Source organism: Anser brachyrhynchus (assembly GCF_964034855.1).
Source record: "Anser brachyrhynchus genome assembly, chromosome: 4".
Classification (NCBI taxonomy): Eukaryota; Metazoa; Chordata; class Aves; order Anseriformes; family Anatidae; genus Anser; species Anser brachyrhynchus.
Window position 1 is genome coordinate 28,992,826 of NC_137698.1, and position 26,364 is coordinate 29,019,189.

The 26,364-nt window shown below is 36.7% G+C and overlaps 1 protein-coding gene and 1 long non-coding RNA gene across 13 annotated transcripts in view; one reads left to right on the forward strand and one right to left on the reverse strand.

Moving 5' to 3' along the window:
• Positions 1-26,364, forward strand: part of LOC308195033 (uncharacterized protein) — a 95,219-nt gene that overhangs the window by 14,366 nt on the left and 54,489 nt on the right. For 11 of the 12 annotated variants that reach the window (XR_013951151.1, XR_013951152.1, XR_013951153.1 and 8 more), the window contains exons 1-2: positions 25,140-25,374; positions 25,474-25,541. Coding sequence is in view for 1 of the 12 variants with exons in the window: in XM_080591808.1 (XP_080447934.1) it covers positions 25,372-25,374; positions 25,474-25,541 (71 nt within the window). In the remaining 11 variants the exon portion in view is untranslated. Of the gene's footprint in view, positions 1-15,955; positions 16,183-25,139; positions 25,375-25,473; positions 25,542-26,364 lie in introns of those variants that run through there. The other variant, XR_013951150.1, reaches the window with a different exon arrangement.
• Positions 24,294-25,129, reverse strand: LOC308195042. The gene is made up of 2 exons (XR_013951180.1): positions 24,643-25,129; positions 24,294-24,502 (listed from the first exon to the last, which is right to left on the reverse strand). It is a non-coding gene; the product is annotated as an uncharacterized lncRNA (long non-coding RNA).

Sequence of the window (26,364 nt, forward strand, 5' to 3'; positions counted from 1 at the left end):
TGTGAACTTACACCTGTGTGGCTTTTGAAAAATATGTTATTGACTGACTATATGCATGTTTTTTTTCTATACAACAGGTAACATTTATGTATCTGCCTGAATTTAGATATGGATTCAAAGCTTACAGCTTTTCCTGTATAGGGAGTCAAATTCTTCCATTATCCCATATGTCAGTAAGGTTAATGTATCTTTCATGCACTTCTTAGCTGGAAGAAATAAATTAGTATGCAATTAAAGAAGGATCCTAATTTCTGGAAGTTCTCTACAGTTGATATTTTTTGATACATAACAGTCTACAAGTTCTTTCAGGAAAGTTAGAAGCAAAACTGATATATTTTGTATAGTTGTGTATATATGTATAGTATATTCATTTATTTAAATGATATTTTGACTTATACATCATTGATTAGTTAAATATAATCATAAAATCTTAGACATTAGGCACAAAGAGAAAAAGTCAATCTGAACAAAGTAAAAGAAAAATGCAGAGATTTTACTGATAGTTGGTAATGCTTTTGAAAGTTGTGAAGTCCCATCATTTTTTTTCCCCATCATTGGCAGTATGTGTTTACATGGTTGTCATACCTTTAGGACAGAATACAAGCAGAGCCATCTACTGGTGCTGAGGTACAACAAACACTAAATATAGTGAGCTGATAAATGAGAAAGAAGTCATAAACACTAAGAAATGTTTAAAAAGTGTGTGGCTTCATATTTCTTAATTCTGGATCAGGACAACAATTTTATTAGCAAATATATGCAGCTGTCAGAATAAATGTGTAATTTGATTTAATATTAAAATTCAGAAAACATTATGATAAATTATTAAACTGCAATGTTAATCTATTTGTACATTGTCCGTTGTCCACTGAGAAAATACCTTTTCTGTCTTCTTGGAGACTAGTTCAATGGAGACATGGTCAATGAAAGACTAGAATATTCTGCTTATATCTCCTATGTTTGTCACGAACATAGAAAGTGTGCAATATTTGCTAAAAATAGAAGGCCTATGCCTAACTGAAGTCTTATTAAGACTTTATGGAAGCTTTACAGGTAGACACAAATTCTGGTCAGATACCTCCAATCAGGCCAAAGAACACAGAGGGTTAACCCCTTGCATGTTTCTCTGTTGTGACTGAAAAACTGGTACCTTCGCTTTTGAGTACTTAAAACAAAAGCAAAACTACCAGACAAACTGGAATCAAGTGCTAAAAGTTGTGAGTGAATAAATTCCGTATGTTTAAGTTTATTTTGATCCAAGTAATATTACAGAAAGCAACACATTTTGTTTGACTCTTTACGATTTCCTATATAAAAAGAAGGGCTTAATAACCCTTTAGTTTTGTGACAAATACAATGCAAAGCTATTTTCTGTAAATCTCCAAGTGCTTAAGCCTTCTTTAAAGCTCAAGTTTCTTTTGGTCTTTAAAGTCGTACTACAGAGACAAGGAACATAATCCTCATGTTTACCTAACCATGTTTATTACTTTGTTTGACCGTGGGAAACAGAAATACCATTAAATGTCTCAGGAGGGAATAAGAGTTAAAAAGAAAAAAAAGTGAGGAAAGAATGAACTCAAAAGCAATCACTGTGTTTGGCATCATCATATGACAGGAATCTTCAGAGCAAAGCTGGAGGTGCTGGTGTGCAGAAGAGTGTGGTCTTCTTGTTCGGTAATATTGGGAAGGTGTTCCTAAGTGACCTGTCTTTCCCATGTGATCTAATATGCTGTCCCTATTTATTTGGAGAACCGTAAGATCACTCTTCACCCTCATAAGATGCATCTTTTGCTTCTGTTATAGGGACTATTTCATATTAAGGTTACACGAAACCTTCAGTCTTCAGTGCTAGGATTTTTGAGAAATTTTCCTCACAGGCTGACATGCATACCATATATTTTCAATAGAGGGAGACTTGTTTTAGGACAATGCCGTTTGAATATGACTAACCTAACAAAACATGGGTTATTCACTCAGTTCATAATATCATTTTGAAAGCAGACTGTAGTGAGCTGGATAGAAATGAGGAAAAGAAATTGTGTAGGTGTGGGGAAAGATGTTGGTAGTGACCAAATAAAGCCAAAGGTTGATACCCTTGTAGAGAACTTGGACCAGCCTTCACTGTAACTATGTATTTACAGGGACACTACTAAAATACTATAAAATTACCACACTTTAGATACAGCTGTTGACATTTTACTGGAGACCAGTGAAACTCTGAATCTTTGTAATGAATTCTGATGGCTTTGGAAATATGATTAGCTTGGAAAAGATCGGGAAGATCGATATGATTTTTGAAAAGATTAAAAAAAAAAAAAGTTTTACCTATAAAGACACTCTAAAAACAGATGAAGACTAAATTATGTGCCTCATGATTTACCAGTTCACCAGGCAGGGAAAATGAGTCAGTGCCAGAGCTGGTATTCAATGGTTGTGTAATGTTTATTAGCCTAGCTTTTTCAATAAAATGTGTACATAAAGCAGTTTAATGACTGGATTCTACAGAATTTTATTTTCTAAATGAAATTCTGATCCTACAGGAATCTTTATAAAGCGGATCCATTAAACAAGTGTGGCTTGGACTTCACTAAGTTGTAGCAGGTTCCTCCACAAAAATGGTTGTTGACTTGTGTGGGATGACTATGAAAATAAGGAACTAACTAATAAGGAGTAAATGTATATATCACAGTGTCCTGGTTTCTGGTTTCTTGTCCTTAGACAAGATGAAAGAAAAATGTGAGACTGAAAATAAAACAAAAATCCATCATTTCTCCAGACATAGCCATGTTTAACTTCAGAGCTCAGACAAAGACAGAACTGAGATTAGAACAAGAACTAAGTGGGAGTGGAAGGAATGAAATCCGTAATTGTAAGTTTTACTTTTTCCTCTTTTTTTTAAAAAAAAAATCTACATGCATTTTTTCTAGTCTAGGTTATTTATTGGCAGTAAAAACAGTTGATGTGTTTCTAGCTTTTCTATAGGAATGAGAAAATGAAGTCGTAGGAAAAAAAAAGAGTATGGGACAGGTAGAAATACAAAGCAAACATGTATTCTACATACCAGCATGCCTGTTCCTCTTGCTGGGAGGTATGCTGGCAATGAAGCGAGCACTGTCATGAAGGATATTTCCACATTTAGTGTAAGTTCTTATTGCTTTTGCTGAGGCACCTCCTTACATGTTAACGCTGCTGTCATAGCTGTTGTTGAACACTTCTGAAACTGAACTGTGGACTTGACCCTGTAGATAACATACTCAACTCAATAAAGCCTCGGAAAATTAGAAACTGCAATATCCAAACTGAAAAAAATAAAAAAATCTGCTTTAATTAAATTCCGGCTTTGTAAGTGGCGGAAAAGATTTGATCTCATAGAAAAAAGTTTGACTAAACCAAATAAAATGCAAGGGTCAAAAAATGACTTATGGAAGTATAACATCTACAGTTTCAATCCAGTTATTGTTCCTATTACTGATAACATGAGGTAACTACATCGGCCAAGTTAAGTAAATACAAGCTTCGTAAGACATTAACCTTAGGTTTTTGTGGTAATGCAGAGGAACATATATCATTGTTTTCAATTATATTCCTAGTTTTCAGCTTTTTACAGCTAGCACATAAAAAAATTAAGCCACGGCGCTATTTCTTGAGAATGTCTTACAAGTGAATTTTGCCTTCTTTGTTTTAAAGACTATATTAATGGCAATAACATTAATTAATATACTGTATTTTGCTTGCTATACACAGTTTTTATGATTAAAAATCATTAGCAAGAGTCAGGCTATATATTAAAAACGAGTTCACACACTGGAGGGAATGGATCGAGGAAGATTGTTCTAAAACGGTTTCTAAAGTACCGTTAAATTAATTCAATAATTTGATAGTTGTTTCTGGTTTTATACCCTTTGCTGCTTTTAACTGTTATAAAATTCTGCTTTTTGGCAGGTCTTTTGATTGTCTGAGTATTGAAAAGCTGACTCCTTTACATCATCTGCTGTAAATTAGCCTTGTTTGTTAACTTCAGAATGCTGAGGATCTGAGCTATCAGTTCCTTCTGTGAATTGTAACCTGCTGAATCATGTGCTGTGATGGGTTGGGCATCCTAATAAAGGAGTTCATTTATTTAAATCAGCCTGGCAGTTTATGCAGCATAGGTATGTCTGTGAGCTTGATCTCATAGGCTCGAGAGTGAACTGAAACAGAAAAACTGAGATAGATAGAGAAGGAAAGGTAAGAGAGGGGCTGTGGAAGGAATAGACAGAGAAATACAAGGAAAACAATTAGAAAATGTTATTAGAGGAATAAGTAAGTGACCACATATACAGTGTGTATGCATCAGTGAGGATGAAGACAGCCTTTGGACTTGTCTATCTGTAGGTTCCCTGTTACCACGGTATATCCTCAGTTCATAGTAGGTACTTTCTAGACTCTTGTTTGTTGATTCTATTCATTTTACTTCTTTAATTTGTATTCTGTGCTTATCGAAATATGACTTAAAAGCAGGCATATTAGAAATGAAAAATAAAATAAGGTATAATTTTATTATGATACACTGAAAAATAATGAGTTCAATATAAGGTAAGACACTCCCTTTCCAGGGTTAATTAACAATTATATCAAAAATAGGATATTATAAAGATTAACTCAGACTTTCTCTGTAGGCTTTGCTGCTCTGCAGTTAATGTTTGAGGAGTGCTCAGCTTAGACCATACATCCGTCTTTGTTATCTCAGTACAGACATGAGCCACCAATGCTAGTGAGTCAGCAAAGCACATAACATAGTTTTTGCTAAGCCAAACAAAAGGTACTGCTCTAGCATTGTTATAAGAGTGTTGAAGGAACTCCGAGGCTGACTTTACTTATGTTTACACTTAAAACTGTCTAGTTTAAGGGACACTTTCTGTTCACAGAAATTGTCAGTGACACATAATTTTTCTACTCAATTTTATTTATTTATTTTTTCTGTGGGTGTTTTCTGGATGTTGTATTCAACATCTGTAACATTAACTGTATCTATCTATCTTTAATTTTTCTGTCCACGTATTGCTCCATGTTTTTACCTGCCTAAGCTATTAATGTGGATTAAAAGTCAAAAAATCCAGCAGTACTTATTTCTGTGAGATACTGATGACTTTATAATTCAACAGTGGAGTGAAATTCTGTTTCTAACAATGATCTACAGAAGCAATTCTAAATATGGATTTTTTTATATCAATTTGAGATCCTTATAGGTTACTATGCAGAAGAGTCAAATGTCAAAACTTGATTATTTTTGTTTTGCCTCATACGAGATTCAGCTCTACACGTGCTAAGCATGTGGTCATAATTTCTATCAGAATGCTTAAAGGCATTTTTTTTGTGCAAGAATATAATGATAAATAATTGCTATATGTTCTGTTACAAAGGAATGACATGTCCAGTGTGGAATGTGAATGAGTAGAAAATATTTTTGAATGGGAGCAAGGCTTCCTTTTAACCAGTATAGACAGGTGCGACTCCAAAATTTTCAAGTTTTAAGCCATCTGAAAGAAAAGCCTTGTCAAAATGGAACTTCCTATATTCCAGTGACAGTCACATCAAAATCTGGATGAACTTGTGAACAGAAGAACCATAAAAGACCCACTGTGCTATTTCATTGAGATAAAAGGCTGACGCTGAGGAATGTTCATTGACCAAGACTAGCCTCCAGTGCTCCAAATGCTGGGGCCACTGTGCCTTCCCGTGTTATTCGGGAGCCGAAGCTGCCGATTCATCCCAAAAGCAATGACAAGCAAACCAGAAGCTGGGCTGCCTGTGCTGTAAGCACCACATTAAAAAAGACAGCTCTTCCTGCCGTAAGCCATTCCATCAGGACCATATCATGAGGTGTATGGTTTATTTCTTGGTGCTGGGCAGTTCGAAATGAGCCCTGGTGAGTACCATGGAGTCTCCTTCTCTGGAGATATTCAAGGCCCCTCTGGACACCTACCTGTGCAACTTGCTCTAGGGAACCTGCTTTGGCAGGGGGGTTGGACATGATGATCTTTCGAGGTCCCTTCCAACCCCTATAATTCTGTGATTCTGTGACTTGACGTGGAGCCCAGCAGAGGTCTCTGGCGGCTGGCAGCAACTCCGTGAAGAAGGCTGAAAGGGCCGTGCTGGGCAGCAGCGGGCTCCTGCAGCTGGTGGGCTACTGCCAAACTGCGATGGTTGGAGACTCATCTGCAAAAGCACATGCTAGCACCAGATAACAGAAACATGCTGAGAAAATATACTGAAGACCTGCAAGTAAATCCTATCGATGTAATCCTGCACTCTGTGCACAGCAAGAGCAGAATTAGCAAGCAACCAACACAGTTATTCCTAAGAGTATGCTGTCCTCCGATGCCAGGCTCTTCCCTTTAGTGGGAAGGAAGCCCTGCTCTTGGCAGTCCCCAGAGCACAAACTGGTACCGGCACATGCGAGTGGCAGAGGAGGGATCAGCTCTGTGCACCTCAGGGCCAAAGCCCAGGAAAACACAGCACATCCCCATGAAGGGTGCACCTGAGCACCCTGTGCTGAACCAGGTCAGGGGAACTTGGGGTGTTCGTCTGGGTTCAGGGCAGGCGGAATCAGCCTGCCAGGCTCTTGGCAGCAAATACCTGATGCTGGGAGAAGACAAGGGCTTCTTTGTCCTCTGTTACAAATAAAAATACATTGTAGTATCATCTTTTGTTGTTGTTGTTTGTTTGGTTGTTTTTTTTATTATTATTATTTTTATTTTTGTTTCTAAACATAGCTATAGCTATACCTGTGGCCATATCAGAAAACACATAGGTTCTATCTGTGTGATATTAAAGGACATAAAGGAGGAACTACATCATTTTCCGTTCCAAGTCAGTGCTAATTGTCCTTTGACTATAAAGGATTAAATATAAAGCTATAACTTGATTTTTTTGTGTGGTGTACTGCAATAGACTTTGTGGGTGCTTTTAAATCATATTAATAAGAGATGCTGTTCATTGTGTTATCAGGAGCACGACACTTTCCATTGGGTTTCAGCAATAACTCTTTATAATACTGGAAGCTAAACAAGCACTTTTTTTTTTTTTTTTTTTAAAGAGAAATTAGCAAATACAAAAGTGCTGATGTGATAAATTGGTAGGGGGAAAAAAAAGTATTTTTTTTTTTCCCAGCCTAACTCATCTGGCTATGTAATTATGGTCTGTATTTTCAAAAGTTATCTTTGCTTTTCCAAATCAGCTGACTGCTCACCTATTAGCACGAGTGGGAAGGCTGTTTATTTTCACATGGCCAGACTATCTCTTTGTTTGGCACATCTTCTTGGAACAGAGGTTTCCTGTTTAAAAGCCACAGCTAGAATGAAATTAGGGCTTGGGAACAGCAAGTTGTACTTGGGTTCCGTTTTTCACTTTTCTTTTTGCACAGATGTCAAGAACTTGATTTTTCTCACAAAGGCTTTGAAACAGAACATTTCACTGGAAAGCAAACTCTAAAAGTATTTAAACAAATAGAATGCAAATTTACAGATGCATTTTCATAGTCACATGCGTATTTATGTGCACAAATTATGTGTTGCTAGGATATAAAAAATGGTATTGGAATTAGTAAGTAGATTTATGTTGGCTTTCATGCTTACTGTATCACTAAAATGATCAGTCAAAAAAAGATCTGGTGGAAAAAAGCCAACAAGGTTAATTTGATTTTGAACTAGTGGTAAATGAGTTTTGCCAGTCCTGCCCCCCCCCCCTTTTTTTTTTAAGGTTTGTTTTGACTGATCTGCTTATCTTAGTGGTATGGAGAAGACATAAAGTAGCTGGAATTGTGGAATTGGCCAGTGGTGAATCATCTTGTGTTGGCAAAAGCCAATGGAGATAACCTATCTGCTTCCTGCAGCCACCGCTTGCAACCCCAGCAACATCCCTCTGACAGACCCACAGGCAGGCGGTGCCTTTATGGAGGTAATACCACTGAGGTATGGAAAGAGGACTGAATTTTAGTTTTCCACCCAGTTAAATGTAAATCAGTGGAGAAAGCTCTGTTTTGTGGATTTAGATTATTTTGTCTAATGTTAATTTCTTTTGTCTAGTAGGAGTTTCTGGGAATAATTTGGACTTGGATAACAAATAATGGGATATGCTTAGTGGTTTGATCTTACAGTGCATTTTACATTACATGTAACATTACAGTTACATTTCTTCTGTCGAATCCCTCTTTGTACATACTTTGTTATATCCGTCAGCACACCGATACCTTATGTACAGCTAATTCCAACTCTGTGAAAGCTTAAAGGGGTATTTTGGAGACTCGTTTTATACCTACTATCATCCAGTCTCTAGATATCACTCATACGATATGAACATTTCAATAGTAGATACTGCTGGCAAATGAATCTGAGGGGGGCATTATGAGTTTTCTGCTTCTTTGGGTGCTTAAAATGTTACCAAATAAATGTACGAAAACGATTTCACATGCAGTATTATCTACACTTTCACTTATCCACCATTATCCCGGGAGCAGCAGGTGAAGTAATAGTTGGCATAAACATATGCTTTGTAACTTTCTCTGAAACCCAGAAAAATCTGCAATTACTGCTGTAACTCCACCCTCTATTTTGATAGGCTGCTATCTCAAAAGGAGGTAAGCCTACCATTTCCCTCAACCGAAGGTTTAGAAAGTTTCTTCCCACATACTCAAAAATAAGTCGATGGTGTTTTAATGCAAACCTACAGTATTTGTCTTTATGCAGGTAGGAACAACCTATCCATTTGGGCTTCCTTGCTCTGCATTAAGCCTAACTGAGATTAATGCGCATGTTGAAGTCAGTGAAGCCAAAATAGAAACAGTGCCCAAATTTTCTGGTCTTTTTTTCTGTTTCCCTCTCTTGTCTCCTTGTGTTGCATGTGGTCTGTCTTGGCCCAAATGTTTATCTGAGAGCACTGAAACACTGCAGCCATTAGAAATGTGCCTGCCTGGAGTAGCTGGGGCTGCAGGTTGGTGCCAGCTGTCACTGTGCTGCTAAATCTCCAATGGCAAACGTGCTTAGAGATGGCTGCCTGCACTCATATCTCTCTGAGAAGGTCCTAAGTACCTTATACAAAACTAAACAGATAATGGTGATTTGATATAAAATTACTACAGCAAAGTTAGAAAAATCTGTATCAGTTCATTCAAGTTTACAGATCTTTTTGTGTGCAGTCAGATTTTTAGAGTGATTACTGTGGAAGATGGTACTGAATAAGCCAAAATCCAAAATGGAAGGAAGGTGCATAAAAGACTTTAAGTTAGAGAAAAAACATCTTTAGAGTTCTACTGTAAGAAATAACTGTCTGGAGCTGATGAAAAATGTTTGTTTGCTCTTCCTCCTTGAAGACTGTATTATCCTAGTAGTAACTTATTTGGGGTAGGCAAATGGATGATACCACAATGCAAGAATGCCTGGATTTCATGCAGCCAACTGTCTGGCTTTAGATGAAATTTTAGGAATATTCAACAGCAAAGGTCATTGACAATGGCTATTTAATTCAAGTTACTCTAAGATATCTGTATGCATCTTCTGTCAGTTTGACATTTGCACAAGCACTTTATACCAGATGCAGTACGTTTGATTGTAAATGGCCAGAGCAGAGTGGGTAGGGATAATAAAACTTGGTATTCCCAGCCTGCTGATGTGCTGCAATCAGCTGAAAGGGTAGCCTGCATTCAAGTAACCTTTTGTCTGCAGTATATAATTTCCATTTTCAATTAGTTTACATTTCAGGCAGTGGATGAAGTTTGGTTTTGCAGCTGCCTATTAGAGAGCTAGTTTTGTTCCTTGGGTTTGACCTTTGAGAGGAGAAAGTAAGGAATACTAGAAAAAATGTTTATTCAGGAGTCTCGAGTTTCTGAATGCTTGCAGACCCTGTTGTGTTTGTTTTCCCTGATCTTTACTTAGGGAATGAAATTGACTTAGACAAACATGGTGTTTCTTTCTATTCGGCTGAAATCAGACAATGGTATTTTAATTATTTTCAAAAGGGAAAGAGATGATTTGGCTTTAATCAGAGTGTGTGTTTATTGAAGATATGGGTAGGAGGTATTCTCATAAGTGCATTGAAAAGAGATTTGAGTCAAAAAAAGAAGCAGCTGTTGAAGAGCTCTGTCCATACCTAAGCATTTTGGAATATCTCCAAACAAAAATATTGTCATTTATAATTCTTCATAAATTCAATTTTATATATTTATTAGAACATGCATAGTATTGACAGCAGGTTCTTTTACTTCCTGATCTCCTGGATTTCTAACCTTTTGTGAAGGTTTAGGACTGTTCTCGTAACTTTTGTTTAAAATAACAATAATAATAAAAGTATCTAAAATGTTTAAATGATCAGTCATATGTCATTGCTTGTATTTTCCGTCCTAACTTCCAGGTTTAATTTTTTTCCCCCTCAATATTTAGGACAAGCATACAAATCCTCAGCTTCTTAGATAGTACACAACCAGGGCACAATCCTCTTGACCTTCCCTAACCCCCTTATGAAGCATTTGCACTCTTAAACTAGCCATCCAGTCTAATATCTGAGAATGGATCTGAATTCAGTGCATTGTCACAAGAGGGAGCCATTGTCAGTACCATAATCTGACATCCAGTCTATGATTTTCCAGAGCTATATTTATCACTTCTCGAGAAAAATGTTAAGTTTTGTGCACCTGCAATGAAAGCTGCTGGGGAGGTGGTTTCTGGAAGTCTTCTTAGAGGAAAGGTAATGGGGGTCAGGACGTCACACTCACACTGTAAAATAAGAAAGAATAAAACTTTCAGCAAATTTGCAAAGCTTCCCAGCATCATCAGAACTGCAACTGTAGAGCAGAGGGAAGATGCTTAGTGATAAAAGATGTTAACTCTTAAATTCTTCTTACTGTTTTTCAGAGCTAGCTTTTCATGCTACTTGCATCCTTCTTCAGAATATCATTTGTTGATAATCACCAACAAAAAGGAAGTGGTCCTAACAGGAAATTAATTAAAGCATGCTCCCTTCTCTGAGTGCACATATAAGACTATTGTATTGATTTTATACTGTAACTGCAGTATTTTTATATACAATACCATTAATGTAAAATTTTATTGATCATACTTCTCAGTACTTACAGGATTGCTCAGGCTAATGATAATCATCAAAGAAAACTTCATTTTTGTTGAAATGTACAGGATAATAATCTAAATCTTAGCTAATTATTTTCCAGTTTAAATGTAACTCTCTGGATAGCCTTCACAATTGAAAAAAATCATAACCATAATAACCTGTTTCCTTCTTCCCAGACAGTTTGTTTCACATGTGCTGCTACAACAGACCAATTAAAAGTACGATTTTTATATTCACAAACAGTGTCCTCATCGTTTAGCACCTCCCCTCCCCAGCAAAGAAAGGAATATGCTATTTCATCACTTGGTTTAATGAGCTGGTTCTTTAAATATTATTTTACAGTAAAAGGGTTGGACCACTTCAAAGCTATTTACTGCCATCTTCTCTTCCTTACCATCCTCTTCAACTTAGCTTTGTTGCTTTTAAAACTCCTTTTTCATTGACTACCCTTCAGAGCTGTGTTTTTTTTGGATCTGGCTTCTCCCTACCAACTTTTCTTCTTTATTCTCCACCTGTCTTGTTGAAAACAAACTTTTCTTCCTAGTATGTTGGCTTTTGTGATGTTGTAAGGAATGTTTCACTACTGTATGTTTACGTTAAACCATTCTCTATCACCTTTTCCATACAACACTTTTCTGCTTGCCTTTATTTTCCTGGAGGATGATGTGCTGGTGCATCAGAATTGTCAAGTGTTTTTGAGTTAGGAAACAGGAAAACAAGCCAGTTTAACATAAGGGGTGCTAAAGAGGATGGGAAGGAGCCAAAATGTGTGCCAGATTTCTAGATGGACTACTATTTAAAGGAACCTTTAAGCCCTACTGCCCTTCATACCTTACTGGAGTGTGTATAGGATTGGGTGTCTTTCCAAGGGTTGCTAAATCAGTCTTTTTCTCTGATCACTCTTTTTCAAGTGATCAGTCAAATCCAGAAAAGGTACTTCCATGCTAGAAGAGTACCCTCTGAGAGAGGTTAATTGTGAACTGACTTTTAATGTAGGAAAAAGCCTAAAAAGTATGATTGAGCGTTTCAGTAGGTTTGAATTGAGATTCTTAAATTATTTCTTTTTCTAGTAGTTACTGTGATATTTCTGTTGTAAGGAGATTTTCTAGGAATGCAGGTAAAGCTTTTGTTCTGGGAAGTCATAGTAAAAGCCTTCGTAAGAGATTCATACAAGCTTTCATTGTATGGAAATTACCTGTATGTTGGTAGCTGGTTACTGGTATTTATTTATTTACTTGTTTGTTTGTTTATTTATTTACAACTATAATGAGACCAGAGGTTTGTGCCATATGGGTGCAAGCTGAAAATGAAAAAATAATACCAAGCAGATCATTGCATCAGCTTGTAAGAATTAATACTTCTTCATCCTGCTTGTGTCTTTTATTCTTTTAACATACAAAAATATATTTTAGGAACTTCTGGATGCCATTTGGGAATCAAAGTGGAGAAAGAAGCATATAGTTGTGGAAGAGCCATAGGAACACTGCTCCATTAATACTCTGTAATGAGTTATGCGCACCTTGCATTTTGTCACAACTTCTGAGAAATATGAGCTCCAGAAAACCCTAAAATTACATCTGCAAATGACTTCCGTAATATCTCAACATATAGTAATTTCTTTCAACCCTTGACATTTTCTCATTTATACTTGAAGCTTTCAGTCTTGAGCACCAGCCTGAGAGCTGGGATTATGATTTGTGACACTTCTGGCTTCCAAAATATTGTTTGTCCACAAGGGTCCGTCTTACATCTGGAATTTACTAATTTGTAGGAGTGATACACGAAAGAGAGAAGAGGAGAGTGATGTTTTACGTATTAAACCTGTTCCGAGTGTGTATTTCACCCAAGTTCAATAAATATTCTTTGGAATCAGTTTTTGTAGATTGTATACTAGGATGTAATAAAACTCTGACTTTTGAGCTGTTTATAAATTAGTAAATAAAATGAGGTCTAAGCTGGTGAAAGGTGACCATAGGCAATTAACCCATTATGGGATGATACTTTTGAGGTTCAAAACATGTTATCCTGATCTTGCTTTGATCAGCAACTGTATTTTATAAATGACTTCTAAAAAGGGATTATCTACTGAGGAATAGAGTTTGTATCTGAAGTAGTAACCTAAAATCATAAAAGCCACAGATTTTTTTCTGTTATTTCTCAGTCCTGCTAATAAAGCCAGGATGGAAACACAATCTCTCTTATTTTTACTTTTAATTCTCAGTAAATGTACGTATTTTGTAGTTCAAAGTATTATCCTCTCAGGTGCTCATTTTGCTTTTCTGTGTGCTGGAAAAAAATGTACTTGGCCTCAACAGAAATAATTTGAGATTTATGAATTATCATTGTGAAATTTTATATGGAGTTGGCTGATAATCTTAAAGTGATGGGGGGAAAAAAAAAACGATGAGAAGTGCAGCATTGTGAAATCTTTATCACTTGGCAGTGAATCATTGGCAGTAAGGAGGTTAGGTCAGAGGCATCATCCCTGACCTAACGTGCTCACTACCTTGGAGAATTAACAACAGTCCTGAAAGGTGAAGAGCGTTGTAGGTATAAGAAAAGGAGGAGAGGAGGAAGCAGACAGAATTCAGCTAGCAGTGCTGCTGGAAACACAGGACAGGGAAGGTCTGAAGTAAGGGAAAAAAAAAATAGTGTTATTGGGAGGTTTTAGTGCTTCAACAGTGTTCTGCAACATCAGATTTTCCCCAGTTATGTCAAGCTAAAAGAACTTACTATATGAAATAACAAAAAGGGATGAAAGCTATAAAGAAAATATATTATTCTGCATTTTTTTTTAGAGAAGGAAAAATAATGAGAAAGGTTCTGGCATTATCTAGCAAATTATTATTTTTTTAAAAAAAGACTTCTTCCGCTGCTATTTTCCTCTTTGATCTGTTATGAATGCAGTGAAGTGAGTACATAATGCATATTCAACACAAAGACAGAGTTAAGTTTCCTGACTCTTAAAAGAAGGAGAAAAACAGGACTGCATGGAAGAATGTGTTGGAGAACAAACTCTCATCAACACCACCTAAGGAATCATTCAGCCTCTGCACTGTATCATTTATGGAAAGAAAAAAATAAAATAGTGCTGTAATAGCCCCTTTGCTTCTCTTGAATTTCAATTCGTTATCTAGTTTTCTAGTGGAGAAGAAAAGATTGCTTGAATATTGTACTGCATTAAGAAGAATATATTCTTGGAGTGTGTATACAAAAAGTTGTCTGTGATTTGCCAATGAAAATTAGCCACTTTGCAGTAGGAAAAAATGGAAAAATAACTTTGCACTTAGAGACAGCACCCATGTTTAGTCGCACATGAATCTTCAGACCAGATTTTATGCAAGCCAGTGGCTGTTGCCACAAGTGACAGAAGTTTGGGTAAGTATGTACACCCCCCATGCATTCTGTCCATTTCAAGGCCAAATTCTGCCATCATTACTGATGGAAATCTCTTATGTCAAGAGCGGTTGAATCAGACCATGTCACTCTTTGTTTCTGCGTGGAGTCAGATAACTGCCAAACTTCATGAGGCTCTTATGCTGTCTAGCATTTCCACTTGGCAGGAGACCTTTCAATGCAGGTACATTTCACTTCAATAGTACCAGTGTAGTTAATGCAGTTCCTAACTAAAACTAAATCACTCAAATTGGCACAAAAATTACCAGCTATTTTACTTTGTGCACCTTAGCTGCCTTTTTTTTTTTTTTTTTTTTTTTTTTGATTTACTGTGGAAAAATCCCCATCAGAGGCAGCCTTAAAGATATTTTCATATTTCATATTGGACCGTGCTATTTTTGGTAATAGTATGACTTAGATGGTGGTCGCCAACAGGAGGTGTCCCTCAACAGAAAAAGAGATATAGCTTCAGGACATTACAAGTTTGTAAGTTGATTCAGTAACTGTCTGCTCCTATGAGGAGCAATGGCCATCTCAATATCAGTCTGAAACTTAGTATTTCTAGCTTTTTACAAGAACAGACTTTATTCTAAAATGTTACTTAGAAGCATTGGAACTGTTTTGAGTGGAAATATGTAGTAAGTTAGTGGTTCACAGGACTGCACAATACAACTTAAAACTGTATATATTTCTTTATTGAAATAGCTGTGTGAGGACTCAATCAATCAGGGATTAGTAATGGCCTGTAAAACTGTTCAGATGTAACTCAAGTCACTGCGGACATCTCTGTGTTGGTAGCTTGGCGTTACATACCATCTGGGATTGGCTTCAGCTGGTCTGTCAGTAAGAGTGTCTAGTTAGGTGTATAATATGAGTTTTAATGATGTCAGTCAAAATTACAATGCAATTTTATATGAGAAATCTAAAAGTATAGTGTGCCAAGCAGCATGTGCTGGGAAATATAATAAAATCACAGAATCATCTAGGTCGGGAAAGACTGTCGGGATCCCCAAGTCCAACCACCACCCTGACCTACAGGTCCCGTCACTAAACCATGTCCCTTAGTGCCACAGCCACGATGGTGACTCCACCACGTCCCTGGGCAGCCTGTGCAAACACTTGGCCACCATCTCCATGAAGAAATTCTTCCTCGTGTCCAATCTAAACCTCCCTGGGAGCAACTTGAGGCCATTTCCCTTATCACCTCAGAAAGGAGACCAGTGCCCTCCTCACTGCAGCCTCCTTTCAGGTAGCTGTGGAGAGCAATGAGGCCTACCATCAGTGCCCTCTTCTCCTGAGTTTAGTTACCTTTTATATACCTTATGTAAAAATGGTGCTTTTTATGTTTGAATATTTTACTGTAATGCCAGAGTGAAACTGAACACAAAGAAAGAAAAAAAAGAGAATGTTTTACTCCAAAAATAAGTATTTTTTTCTGTTTTCTTATCTCTCACTTAAGGTATCTGAGGAAATGATTTGCTCACTGAGGCATACTTTAAAAACTACCCTGACACTTCTGAATGGAGTGAAATGCTGGTGCAAAAGTCATCAATAACAGAGCATGCTGATGCAGCCTGATGCTGATCCATCACTGCAGTTCCCGAGGAGACATTATGATGCATTTCATCTCCATGTGAGGAAAATGTTAGGATGTTAATATGGGTATAACCGACAACATAAATTTCAGTAAGTTATGGAATTCTTACTCTCTCTATATAATTGAGAATTTAGTTTTAAAACATTAATTACAAAGCAACTTCATTTTTCTTTTCACGCTGTCACACCTTATAAGCAAACTGAGAGCATTGACTTTATTGTTAAATATTCATTCCAAGCCAAGGAGATTTAGTGGTACAATTTCTGTTACTATTTATGGGAACTGATGTGGTTAGCCCCTGTTCAGGTGTCACAACAAATTTATTTTTGTATTTCCAAAATTAACAGGTTTAAGTATAGAAAGGCTAAAGACTAGAATTAGTTGAATTTAAAAGAACAATAATTACAAATGCCTTCATTTAGAGATAAAAACCTTTGGAGAAAAAAATGTTTTGACATTTTCAAGGAGGTGCTGAAAACAAGTAAACAGTAAATTTAGCTAAACTTCTTGGGGTACGATTTTATATTTTCTATTTCTGTTCATAGAAAATACATACCATCTCCCTACCAGTTTTCATATTTAGGAGTCTTTGGTTGTAAAATCTGATCTTTTTAGGTGGTAGTTTGAGGTTGAATTACAACATCAACATCCTTTCGCATAATTTTATGAATTATCCCCATTGGCAAACGTTTTGCAAAAAAACGTTTTTAAAAAAAAAAAAAAAGCAGGGACATGGAATAGATAGCTATGCAACTGTTAAATCTCCTGTTCCCTTTTTTTTTCCCTGGGTGTTGGACCTTAAACCTTGTATAACTATTACACTGAGGATTTACATGTTTTGAACCCACCCATTTCATAAGTGTCTATGTTCAGGAGTGCGTAGGATGGCTTTTTGCTGTATTTCACCTGTTTTGACCAAGAAGGACAGGGAGCTACCTAACTCCACCTGAGTGCCATATCCATTAAACTTGCTTCATTCATAGCAGGGATGACATTGCATGTAGAGACAAGTTTACCTTTCCTCAGTGCTGTGCCTCTGGAAGAGGGAGCAGAGCCAAGTAGTGGCTGGAATCCTCACCTATGGAGGGGCTTTCAGCCTTCCTAAGTAAGTTTAACTCCTGCTTAGAAGCGAGACTGGGACAAAGCTTTCTCCTCTTACCGCAGGAAGTTTATGATTAAGGAATTCAGAACCAGAAGGAATGAATTCTGGGGAATCTGTCTCTTCAGCCTCAAGATAAGCATGTTATCTCAGAGTCTGGTCTGTGTCCCAGCCCATTTTGTGCAAGGGGAGAGCTGTTTGCCTCAGCTCTCTGAACTTTGATCTGAACCAAACAGAAGAGGGCTGCTGCATCGGTCCCTAAGGTCCAGAGCAGGGATCTTTGCTGGAGTTTGCGATGGCTCTCTGTTGGCTACATCTTCTGGATTCCTCCCAGAACATAAAGTTAGCATGTCGTTTACACTTAAGTTTTTCTTTGTAAATTAATCGGGCACTGACAGCTGTTCTTTCAAAGTACAGGGCGCTTAAGTGCTTTGAAATATGTACACGAGACCTGAGTCTGCTTCTGCTGCTATTGCAGTGTTTATCATCGGTACTTAAAATGGCCAATCTCAATACAATCCATAACAAAGGAAAAAAAAAAAAAGCTTTAAACTAAGAATTATACATATATTTACTCACCTCTGTTTAGCATTTCTTTATGGCCTGCCTAGCCTTCCTTATTGAATGAAAGTCTTTTATATTGATTTAGCAGTGAAATAGATGAGGAGTGCTCACACAATCTATTCCATTGACTCAGCTCCACTGGAGAAATGCACACTTGAGCAGTGGTAATGAATAGGTTGAGCTGATAACTTCTAAGTTTCCTAAGCTATGATTATCTGCTTATCATGTGAGTTAACTCCTTAGATACACATAATGTGATAGTATTTAACAGAACAAGGGTCTATATTGTGTTCTTGAAAATTATCAATATTTTTTCGGGAACTTTGCCATTTGTTAGAAGAATGAAACCATAGTATGTTATCCCCCACACACACACGCGCGCACAAAAAAAAAAAAGGTCAGGTTACTAATAGAAATATTTTATATCTGTGCCTATGTGGAGGGGTTTTGAACGTGTGGGAGATGACAAACATAATACAGATGTTCAGCTGAAGGGCCATGACGAAAGAAAGGAAGATCACAGAAATATAATACAAAGATTAATAGTAGTGTAAAGATGGAAAGGTCTAACTATTGTTATTATAGTCAAATATAAAACATTTTTCTTTCAGGTTTCTCCTTTTCTGAAAGCAGGGATAGTAAGTCATTCCCTAGCCACTGCCACAGTGGATAAAAAGTTCCTTTTATCAACTTCAGATTCAGCTGATATATCCCTTGCAAACTTACTTCTTGTTTGTGTTCTCAAATGACAGCACTACAGTGCACAAAATTATTTTCCAAAAGAATGACTTCTGGAGAGATCAAATGGGAGATGCTTTTTGCAAGCTGAGATCAATTCAGCTTTTTGTAAGCTAGCTCAAAATCAAGGGGTATTTTTCTCTGACTAAAATAAAATGAAAATATCACATTGTGAAAAGGTCTCCCTTGGAAAATTTATTTTTTGTTCAGATTATGAATTATTTAAAGTTTTAAATGAGGTGGCTTGATCAAGTTTAAGAAAGTACTTGTCAGGAAAAAGGAAAAATTATCTAGAATGTGAACCAGATCTTCTGTTTGATTTGCTTTGGGAATTCCATTATGTATATTTACCCTAAGTGAGGGGTAAATTGGGTTTGCCCTGAAAGCTGTAGATCGTAATTCTTAAAAATATACATGTGGCTGGACGATGTAAGCCACGTTTTTTTTTTTCCTGAAAACTGTATCCAGTTCTGTGAACACATAAAAAGCCTAGTATATAAGGTCCCAATAAAAAAGCCTGGAAAACAACACAGTATTCCTATGTAAATCAGAGGGCTATGCCTTTAAATTCTATCATTTAGTTTGCTTATGACAGCAAGTATAGTGACCTGAGATGTTGAATTAAGTTTTTAGTTTTACTTTTCTTAAATGTGTTCTCAGTTTTACTGTCTTCCTCTCTCCATTACACAAAGGCAGGAGAGTTTTCTTCTGGTGACAATGAATTTAATTGGGGAGTACAATTGCATTAGGTATAGGAAACGTGAGATGTCAATTTCTTAAACTGTGTAAAAGTGCAGTCCTATTTGTTTTTATGGTCTGTACCTCTGCAGTACCAGACCAATCATATATTACTACAACTCCACTGACCTGAGTAATTACAACTGGCAAAAGGGGGATTTTAATGGTTGTGGCTGAGTCTGAACTTTCTGACTGGGAAGCTGAACACAAAATTCCACACATCACCATGTGGAGTTATATTTTCACTGTAATTTCCAAATGCAGTGAAAAGGGCAATTTTCATCATGGTAAAGAGAATGGCTGCTGTTCATGTACAGCATGAATGTGTTAGTGGATTTACCAGACACACATTGTAGAATAGGGCTAAGTTGTTAAAAGAAAATAACAGCATATCATTTCTTTCTTTTGCTTCTCCCAAAATCACAACTGGTGGCAAAAGCCAGACAGAACACTCGCTTCGTGAGCAAGCATGCTCAAATGCTTCCAGTTTCTCAAGCATTGTTTTAAAAGTAAGCAATAGAAAACAGAATGAAGATCTATTGATTAATGCATTTAATACAAATGGCTGAGAATAACTCTCCCCCTGCCTACCAAGTCCTTGTGATTTGGTACTTGCCTCAGTCTCGTTGTCAGTCTAGCAGGTTTTCAGCGTCTCTGTGAGCTGCACAGCCCATACATAGCTCTCTTTGGGTCCTACAAAAATCTCTTTTTCTCTGAGACCAGTTGGTGAGTCTTTTCCATGTAATTGCAGTTAGGGCCTTTTTGCTTCCAGCAGTATCCCAGGATCCACCCATTCTTTTCTTCTCTGCATACTGGGAGCGTCTCCAAGTTGTGTGTGATTTTTTTGGTTAATTTTCTAACACATGGAGCACAACACAGAAATAAGTTTGATTATTTTATATCAGGGTTTATTCTGGAGATCCTGATGTAAGGTTTGGACAGGGCATTTAGAAAACTCTAACTTGAATTATTCCCTGTACTGTGGTTACTTGGAAAGGAAAATAACTGGGAAGATTATGTTCAAATGAATGATGAACATATTAAATCTGTTATCTGAGATGATCTCTTAGCTGCTGTCTTAGGTGTACAAGGAAGGACTGACAAATATAACTCTTTACTCAATTGAAAGGGACTTGAACTTCAACAGGCAAATCATGGAGGAAAAAATGCTTTCCAGTTAGCTGACAAAAAGCTCCAGAGAGACAAATATAGAATACAGCCCTAATTCCTTCCAACCATTTAAGAAAGGGAAAATAGAAGAGTCTGTGTAAGACAGAAACTTTCACTATTATATTCTCTTTCATACCTGGGGTATGTATGAACATCTTCCTAAGAGATGTTGCTTTGCTATTTTTGTTAAAACACACACACACAAACACACAAAATCTTTCAGAAGAAAAAACATTTGAAAGACTGTCTTGCAATGCTAATTTTCTTATATTTACTTCTCCCATCTGACTCTAAAGAGTTGAGATAATGATTCTGGCATGTAACATGTCAACTTTGGGTATATTTCTAACTCTCATGCACATGGATGCTTACCGTTACCATGGAAGCAGATAAAACCACTGGCTGAGAATATCAACAGTTACCAGTGCATCTACCAGCCCAACAACAATATGTTATCATACAAGTGAACAGCAGTACTAGAAGATTCTGCAATAAATGGTATCTGATTTACTCTCATAGTCATGGCTGCTGTTACAGATTCCAGGCAGTCATTTCAAAATGAAATTATCTTTTGCAAGGTCACTGCTTGTATGTGATGGGCATTTGCTTGTGAGGAAATTCACTTCTGTCTTTGACAGTAACATGTACGTTTGTAGAGGTATTCTAGTTTAAATAATCTGAAGTCAGAACAAAGGAGCAGGGAATCTGTTGCTATTGATCCATATAGACACCACCACTAGGTTTTGTGGGCTACAGAAAAAAAACACAGCCTGCACTCTTGTCAAGATTGAAGTACTAGACAATACAGATGTGTTTTCGTATCAAGTTTAAAGATATGTGAGGATAGGGGTGTGTGTGTGTGTGTGTGTGTAGTAATAAAATAGTTTTAGCGTGTATTTTTATGTATGTACAGGCAACCATGACCCAAGCCAAGCAGACACCATGGTTAACATAGTGCCTAGCCTTGAGAAGTGAGGATATTTGGTTAGGATTAGTGATGGTTTTCAGGACTTTGTGCTGTTTTGACTTGGTTCAGCAGTGCTTTGGCTGGAATACGAACTCACATAGTCTTGCAGCACAGCAGGGATCAAGGAAGGCACATTTGGCTTTCTGCAAAAGCTGTTAAGTGAGGACAGTGACAGGAAGTCCTTAGTGTGCCATAACTTAGGTTTCAGTACTACTTTCTGTCTTGAGCGATTAATTCAAAAAATATCAGCTTAAAAATGTAAAGAAAACCTCCATGAAAAAAATAAAGGGAAGAGGAAATTGAACAAAACAGGAGAGAAAGAGTTTGAGGTGAAGAAAGAACCCCACACTTCTTTGTCCCTCTCAGCTTGTCATTTCTTGTTTGTAAGATAACGAAGATGTGAGAACTTTTGCCCAAAGATATATATATATATATTTTTCCATTGAAGATTTAAAACACCAAAAAAAATCAGAAACTGATGAGAGACCATAATATAAGACCACTTTAAACTCTTTCTGACACATTTATGGAGGGGAATTTTTTATTTAAAATATTTATTTTGGCTCTGACAGCCCAATTTTTACTCCACAAGTAATACTATAGCTACTTTTGGATGATCCCTGACATAACATCTAATAGTAGTGTTCACAAAAGCAGCAACCTTTTATCAACGGGCAGCTTTTGGAAATAGGAATTCAGTGCTTGGAGACTTGGTATCTCGTACCATGACAGGCCACATGATAACAGAGCAGAATAAAATGAGATTTCTCCCCTCGCTGTAGAATGAACCTGTAAATTATTCTGTAACAGATATGAATCTGTTTCTGTTAAACTAGGTAGCTGATGCTTCAACTCTTCTGTTTCTCTTTAGGCTAAATTTTATTAATGGTGTCTCAATGTATGTGGGAGAGGGCCTCCTGTTTGAGATCACTTTTACCTGCCATTACGTACGCTGTGTAAGTGGCACATCAGTGACATCCAGTGGCAGCACATATTGATCACAGGCATGTTATGCTTGGGTACACCTTGAGGGGTGAATCCTGTCAGTTACCCTCCATTTTCTCATGACCTAGCTCAAGGCCGTGGCTGGGGAACGCAGCTGTACATGCATACTGGGTTCCTTGCTCCCATGCCTGCAAAACCCTTGGAGAGTGGTACAGCAGGGAGAGGGATCCCACATTTCTCTGTAAGGAACTGAGAAAGTTTTGGGACAGCTTTGCAGCTGTGGCATCATCATAAGTAGAACTGCTCTCAGACACAGGGTCTGATTTTTGGGTGGTCCTGTGTGGAGCCAGGAGCTGGACTCGATGATCCTTGTGGGTACCTTGTGGGTTGGCTCCATATATGCAGTAGCGTTGTGTCATCTTATATGAATTTTTTAAAAAACACTTGAGCAGAAGAATTTACCAGAACTGCCAAGCAAGAGACAAGCACAGGTTTTACAGAAGTAAGAAAAGGGATGAACTGTTAGAGCTAACAAGATATTTAGTGATATCTCTAGCAGATTTTTTTTTGTTAAGGTGATAGAAGGTTTTCTTAAAGTGACAGAATTTATAGACCTGAATGCAGTCTAATCATCGTTTTAAAACATGCTATTATTTTTAATATATAAAATGTTAAGGGTTTCTTTATCAGCCAAGGAATGCTGTTCTAAACACAAGATACAGCTGTATTTCTATCAAACTTTCTTAATTGTAGTACAACAACTTTTTTACTGAAAGTTATCCTGAATTCATTATTTCTTGTTCAGAGGAAATTCATAGTAGAACTACCAAAAGTCAAACTAAGTTACAGCGTTTAAAACAATTGCTTTCATTTGGCACTAACAGAAAGCAGCAGCAGGCCATTTTTCAGTACATAGGAAATGTATTTAATGCAAAATACACATTTTAACATTTTATTGGAAGGGTTTTCTTCTAGATACAGTTCTTATTCAATGTAAGCTCATTCCAATCTTACAAAGTAAATTGTGTGAAAAAATATCTCAGTGTACTAAATTTCCAGTGCAAAATGTTGTTTTAAATAAGTCAGAATATTTCAAGAAAACAAACTCAAAGAAATTATTGCAACTTTCTAGATTTTTAAATTTAAAACATGGATTTTTGATAGAATATTTTCACCTCAGTAGAATTTTTTGATTTCTTTTAAATAAAATTAAACATTTTCAGTATTAAACAAAAGCCAGTTTCAACATTCCTGGAACTTATAGTTCAGAAACTTGTTTTCAATAACTGTATAGTTTACTCTGGTTTGGAAAACAGAAGGCAATAACTTGATGAAACAAAAACCTTAAGTTTTGCCAGTTCTCTTATCTGGTGCATATGAATTACAGGACTTATTTCAACTCTGTGCCATTTTACTGATTTTCACTGGTAATACTGAATAACTAATTCAGTATTATTCATTTAAATGATCTTCCAAATCAAAGAAGTCACAAAAATATGACATCACATACTATGTTATATACATTCCTCCATTCTGGCTGCCTTTGAAGATTTGACTATCATCTACCGTGTGATCAAAATGCAGACATGAGACCTAATTTTCATTAGTTTGGAATTCTAATACAAGTCCTGAAATTGCATGTATAATTCTTCAGCCTACAGCAAAGTCATAAAAAAAAAAAAAAAGAAAGTCTTGAAAAGTAAGTCTTTGTGCAAGAACAAAACATCACACTTTTTTTCATTCTGTTGTTTATATTGCAAAAGGATGCAGAAAGTCCTTCTAAGGAAACAGATGTATTTTGCTGAATGGGTTCAAGTTAATACAAAGGTTGGCTGCAACATGGAAGAGAAGATGAAAGAACGCGAACGCAAAAATGGACAGGACAGTTTTACCATATTTCAGCTGTTAGCCCAGCCAATACCAGGAAGGAAATAAGCCCATGAAAGTTAAGCAACTTTCTGATTTCTCAAGAGAATCAGTGGTCAGATTTGTTCCATTCTTGTGCTATGAAGATGGATTCTCCTATTCTTCTGTGACAAATGACGATTTCTGTCTGTTTATTGGGAAGGCAGATGAAGTCAGAAGAAAAATTCCATGTTGTAGCTGCATTTGACAGGCTCTTTGTTTTACTCAGATTTGTTTGGAACAGTGAGGAAATAATGACTGATACATCCATATGAATATGAAGCTATTCGAGGATCCAAAAAGAAAAAGAAAAATAGAAAAAAAGAATCAAGTTTGATGGATACGTCTGTATCTGAAGCTCATTAAAATACTTATAAATGTCTCTATCCATTTGTGCTTATTTCACTAAAACAAGGAACTCACCTGTCCCAATCACTCTCCTGACTAATTCACAGGTTTTACTTCAGGTGCTTAGAATCTGCCATTGTAACATTTATAGACTGCCATTGTGGTGCCCCCACTTTTTTCCTTATGCTCTACTGAATCAATCTATCAAGAAAGGGAATTTAATTTTGAAGGGTTCATTATTAGGGCATCTTAGTTACAATGGCTCAATCTATAGGAATTCACCTTCTAGAATTTGCACTTCCTGTTTTTTCTCTTTTCAGATTTTCACAATTTTTCAGGTTCAGACCATGGCCTGCAAAGTCCTGTTTTAAGCATTTTAAAACATTTTCTATAAAATCGAGCTCCTCTGGACTTGACCTGATATTGGTCATTTCTTCATAAAAACCGTCTACCACCCCCACTCATGCATCACAGCTGAAATTCTTGTGTTATCCTAAGTGAAAACAAGCTAAATCTTTTCAGCTGCTCTTAATAAGGGTGCTTGGCCACAGTGCTTCAAGAGCAAGTAGGAACCACCTTTGAAATCCTTTTTGCCCTTTTTTTTCTTCTTTTTTTCTGATTAGTGCATTCAACCATTTCTCTGGTCATATCCATACAGTTATGGTTATGACAGGTGATCCTGTCCTTTTTCACAGCACTATAAAAGCTGTGATAGCATAACCATTTTGCTCAAAGCTTGATATACTCAGGTTTAATCTGGATGTGCAGTCCTGTTTACCTTCTAAAGATTATATAAATGGCTAAATGGTGAAACTTGGACTCATTAAATACACCTGTTGTGTAATTAGTTAAAAAGTAGGAAAAATTATAAAATCACATTTGGAGTTACTTGTCCTCTTTCTTCAGCAGTCAAAGACAATGCACAGTACCTTAGGTGAGAGAAGACTATTTTGCTTTCTGAGTGAGCTCCTCAGGTAAGAAATGAGCAAACTCTGGATACTTAATAGTACATTGTGGTTATTTTTTATTTTTCATTTTTTGCATTCTTCATGTTATCTTCTGATCTTTAGATGTAGGCAGTAGAAGGTATTCTCTAAACTTGAGCTACAGTACAAATAAGTATATGTATTCTGTAGAAATGATGATGAAAAAAGACAATTCTTGTCATGAGAATAGGTAGATCGTTTACTTAAGTATATATAGGATCTAATTTCAGGGAAATTCTAGACTGTTTCTTTTCATTTAAAATGTTACTACATAAAGCCTTCCTGTTAGCAAAAGGAAATATTTCTATTAGTAAGTAGTGAAATCTGTATCTGAAAAACAGAAGCTGGAGAGAACTGGGAATCAAACATACTCCATTTAGGGAGTCTCTTCATTTCTATTTAGCTATGGCTCCTTTCTTTCTAAGATTTAAGTAAAGAATGGCTTTGAGAACTAATTTGCATTTTAATTTGTCTAATTTCCATCTCTGTCCATGTCTGTGGTGAAAGGTTACTTCATTGCCTGAATTTGTAAAACTACTGTTCTGCTACACTTCATAAGCCTGACATTTAACAAATCATTTTGCAATTTACTTCCTCTCTTCTAATGTCCAGTTCTTTCAAAACTAATGTTTAGTCTAAAAATAGCCCTTTTGAGCATATTCTCTAGAGACGTGTTTAAAGTTACCTGAATCATCATTCCTAGTGAACAAGCTCTTGTTTGTGAATGCAGGTGCTGAGCAGGGTGTGTGAGGAAGTCCTGAGTGCTGTAGCACACTGTGCTGCATGGCACTAGGACTGGGAACAGGCAGGG